The sequence below is a fragment of the Bison bison genome, unplaced genomic scaffold (assembly GCF_000754665.1).
Source record: "Bison bison bison isolate TAMUID 2011002044 unplaced genomic scaffold, Bison_UMD1.0 scf7180017864379, whole genome shotgun sequence".
Lineage (NCBI taxonomy): Eukaryota > Metazoa > Chordata > Mammalia > Artiodactyla > Bovidae > Bison > Bison bison.
In genome coordinates this window covers 3,281,322-3,285,384 of record NW_011494951.1, presented here as the reverse complement: position 1 = coordinate 3,285,384, position 4,063 = coordinate 3,281,322, and the positions used below count along the sequence as shown (strand labels likewise).

The window sequence follows — 4,063 nt, the reverse complement described above, 5'->3', positions numbered from 1 at the left end:
GTGGCTGTGGCAGAGGCTGGCTTCCAGGGGGGTCCCGGGAGGGCCTGCCTCCCGTGGCCCTAGCGAAGTGGAATGAGAGCAGAACGGAAGGGCCCCTTTCTCACTTTTGGAGACCCAGGAAGGGGCTCCTGGACGGATGAGACTCACTCGGAGCCCGGGCCGGCTCTGGAGGGCGGGGAGGACTAGATCAGCAGCAGCTCTAGCTCCCAGGTGAGGCTCTAAGCTGCCTTTGCAGATGAGTTTAGGGACTGGACCCGCGCGTTGTAACTACTCTTGGAGGCAGCCTGGGGAGGCGGCGTGAGCCCCGCCCCCAGAGCCTGGTCCCTGCGGAGCTGCCTGGAGCGGCCCCAGGATGTCTGTGCCAACCTAGAGGCTCAAGGAGAGGGGCTGACCCTGGCTGGGGCTCTGGGTAGCGCCCGGGTGAGGCAGGAGCTGGGGATGGACTTGAGAGGAGGAGTGCTGGAGGCGGATCTTTGAGAAAGAGAGGGTGGCTGGCTCCTGCCAAGGAGGAGCGTGGGGAGGAGGCCCGGCTGGGAGGGGCAGACAGCTCCCTGTTGGACCGGCCTCTCACCAAACAGGGCCAGGTGAAGGGCTCCGCCCTCTTTGCTCACCAGGAATGTAGTGGGTGGCCCCACCCTGCGAGGGTGAGCTGTTCCTTCTGGCTGCAGAGGCGGGCCCCCAGCCCAGCCGAGACCCACTGGAGCGGCCTCTCACCGAGCGGGGGCGCCGGTAGGGCGTGACTCAAGGTAGTAGCTACCCACTCTGCTGGAGCTGAAAGAGGAGGGATCCGGTCTGTCCAGACTGGAGAACTGAGGGCTGTCACCCCGCTGTTCTATTCTCAGAGAGCATTCTTGCTGCTCTCTAGGGAGCTAGGGGCTTCCCGGCGGCGCTAGTGGTGGTAAAGCACCCGCCTGCCAGTGCAGGAGATGTAAGAGAAGCGGGTTCAATCCCTGGGTGGGGAAGATTCCCCTGGAGGAGGGCATGGCCACCCACTCCTGTATTCTTGCCTGGAGAATCCCCAGGGACGGAGGAGCCTGGCAGGCTACCATCCACGGGCTCGCAGAGCGTCCGACACGGCTGAAACGACTTGAGCGTGCGCAGGAAACTAGGGCTGAGGGTGTTTTCTGGCTGTGGCCTCGAAAACGGGCCAGGTCGTGGAGGCCGCCGGTGCCGGATAGCCAAGGGGCTGTGCCATCCCAGCCCTGACGGGTGGCCTTCTCTCCTGCAGACTCCTTTGTGAACAGCCAGGAGTGGACCCTGAGCCGCTCGGTGCCGGAGCTTAAAGTGGTGAGTGAGTGGGAGGCACAGGCAGCCCTGGGCTGGGGGTGCGGGCTAGAGTGGTGGGCCGGCGTGACTCCCCCTGACCACCCCGGCTTCCAGTCCCCTCCGTCTCTAGGCTCGGCCTCGCCCCGCACCCGTCTCTTCCCGGTTTCTCTTGCCTTTCCCATCCTTGGCGCTGGGCCGTCTCCTCCCAGGTGGATCAGCCTGTCCTGCCGTGCCGTCTGTCTGTCCAGCCCTCTGATCGCTGCTCCTTCCTCTCCCGCAGGGCATTGTAGGGAACCTGTCTAGTGGGAAGTCGGCCCTGGTGCACCGCTATCTGACAGGGACCTATGTCCAGGAGGAGTCCCCTGAAGGTGAGCGTTAAGGGGCCGGCCCCGGGCCCTGCGGCTGCTCTCTGCCCACCCGTCCCTGTCTCCCGCTGCCTGTGCAGGGGGCTGCAGCCCCGTGTCTCTCTCCATCCTCCCGTCTTCTAGCTGTGGGTCCCTTCTCTGTGTGGCTACCCCTCCAACCCCCGCCGTGGGCTCGCTCTTGCGGCTTGGGGCCTGACTGCGCACTCTGTCCTAGGGGGTCGGTTTAAGAAGGAGATTGTGGTGGATGGCCAGAGTTACCTGCTGCTGATCCGAGATGAAGGAGGCCCCCCCGAGCTCCAGGTAGCCCTGGCCCGTGGTGCCCCCTTTTTTTCGAGGTTCCCAGCTGGGACCCCGGCAAGATCGTGTGCAGGGCGGCGGGGGGTGGGGTGGGGGTGGCAAAGTTCACCTGTGCCCAGGTGAGGGTGGTAATTCTGCTCCGCCCCCCACCCCCCACCCCCCAGTTTGCCGCCTGGGTGGACGCAGTGGTGTTTGTGTTCAGCCTGGAGGATGAGATCAGCTTCCAGACGGTGTACAACTACTTCCTGCGCCTCTGCAGCTTCCGTAACACCAGCGAGGTGCCCATGGTGCTGGTGGGCACACAGGGTGAGCGGGCCTGCTCGCTGGGGCGGTGTGGCAGCTGTGGGTCCCCATGGGCCGGCGTGAGAAAGCCTGGCCCCCTACCCGCCTCTGCCCTCCTGGCGCTGATCCAACCCTTCCGGTGGGCCACCCCCACTCCCCCACTGTGAGCAGGCACCTCCTCTCTGCCCCCACACAGCCCGCCAGCTGTGACCCTGCCGTCTGTGTGATGGCCGTGTCCCGCAGCACTCTTTGAGGTGGACACACAGGGGGCTGGCTCATTTCCAGTCAGTGAGTCGGCGGCAGAGCTGGAACGAGGCCCAGACCCCCGTATTCTCGTGCTCTGTGGTGTCTACTACCCGGGCTCTTGGCCCACCCCACCCTCTGACCACACGGCCCAGCGTCAGCCGGCTGAGTCAGTCCCCGACCCCCCCCACTCCGTCTCCGACAGACGCCATCAGTGCCGCGAACCCGCGGGTCATCGACGACAGCAGGGCCCGCAAGCTGTCCACAGACTTGAAGCGGTGCACCTACTACGAGACGTGTGCCACCTACGGGCTCAACGTGGAGCGCGTCTTCCAGGACGGTAACTCGGCGGGTGCCAGGCGCTCCCCCGGAAGGGGGTCAGGCAGGCTCTGCGGAGGGGGGAGTCGGCTCTAAGTGGGGTTTCCCCCGCCTCCCCAGAGGGGTCATTGACTCTGCTGTCCCCTGCAGTGGCCCAGAAGGTAGTGGCCTTGCGGAAGAAGCAGCAGCTGGCCATCGGGCCCTGCAAGTCACTGCCCAACTCCCCCAGCCACTCGGCCGTGTCCGCCGCCTCCATCCCGGCCGTACACATCAACCAGGTGCGGCCAGCCTCCCACGCTCCCTGCACCACATGCCCATCCCACCCCACCGTGGCCCTGCCTCTCCATTCTGTCTGTCTGCCTGCCTGTCCCTGCGCGTCTGGTCTCCCCACTTGCAGATGGTTTGAAAGCACTGGCTCGGGTCCCCTCAGCCTGCACACCTGGCCTGGCCTGGCCCCCCACCTGTGCCCTGCAGTCCCTGCCCTCCCACTCCCAGCTCCCCTCGCTGCTCCACACGTCTCACCCTGCAGCTGCCGCCGCCTAAGCATTTGCTCTGGTCAGCTGGGGTTAGCGCGGGCTCAGTACCCACCTCCAGAGGAGTCCCTGGAGGCCCGCCCCCTCCTCACCTGCTGGCCCCTGCCCCTGTGTTTGCGTTTAGAAGAGCAGCACTTACCCGACAAGGGCTGATGGCCTTCATGCTGCGTGGGGTCCTTTGGGGGGGTGCCTGAGCTGGGTCCTGCCGTGTCCCTCCCAGATTACCCCCTGGACACCTGCCCGCCTGCGGGGCCTACTGCCTGGTCAGTTCTGGGCCCTTGACATTCAGCCCAGGGCTTCTGTAACTGTGTTCCCGGACTCAGTCTCCCGCGCTGCGGAAAGCCCTGGGCCAGTACAGGTGTGCATGCTGAGCGGTCAAGTCTATGCTGCTCCTTTAGTTCCACTGAGGGCTGTTGTCTTTGCAAAGCCCTCCCGGCCCCCAGCGTCCTGACGGCCTGGTGGGCTTTTCCAGGGATTCCCTCCCTTTACAGCTGTAAAAGATCTCAGGGCTCCCCTGTAAGAAAGGGAGAGCCGTACACAGGTCTTCTCCACCGTCTCTGAGCCACTTGGCCTTGTAGCAGACTCAGCTGTGCGCAGGGACCCTGTATCCTTTGCGGGGCGGCAGCTCCGGTGTTGGCCTTGGACCAGAGGAGGCTGCTGGGGCAGGGCGCGTCCTCTACTTAGTGACCATCCGGTGGGCCGTCAGGGGTGGCCTTGTCACGCTGCCCATGGCTCCCGGAGCCACCACCAGCGGACACC

The 4,063-nt window shown here is 65.4% G+C and overlaps 1 protein-coding gene across 3 annotated transcripts in view; it reads left to right on the top strand.

The window, feature by feature from the left end:
• The window catches only part of AGAP3 (ArfGAP with GTPase domain, ankyrin repeat and PH domain 3), a 44,207-nt gene that overhangs the window by 16,104 nt on the left and 24,040 nt on the right, over positions 1-4,063 (top strand). For all 3 annotated transcript variants that reach the window (XM_010857241.1, XM_010857243.1, XM_010857242.1), the window contains exons 2-7: positions 1,229-1,287; positions 1,547-1,634; positions 1,846-1,931; positions 2,093-2,234; positions 2,659-2,793; positions 2,922-3,049. In XM_010857241.1, the coding sequence (XP_010855543.1) occupies positions 2,213-2,234; positions 2,659-2,793; positions 2,922-3,049 (285 nt within the window). In that variant the 5' untranslated portion in view covers positions 1,229-1,287; positions 1,547-1,634; positions 1,846-1,931; positions 2,093-2,212. The remainder of the gene's footprint in view (positions 1-1,228; positions 1,288-1,546; positions 1,635-1,845; positions 1,932-2,092; positions 2,235-2,658; positions 2,794-2,921; positions 3,050-4,063) is intronic.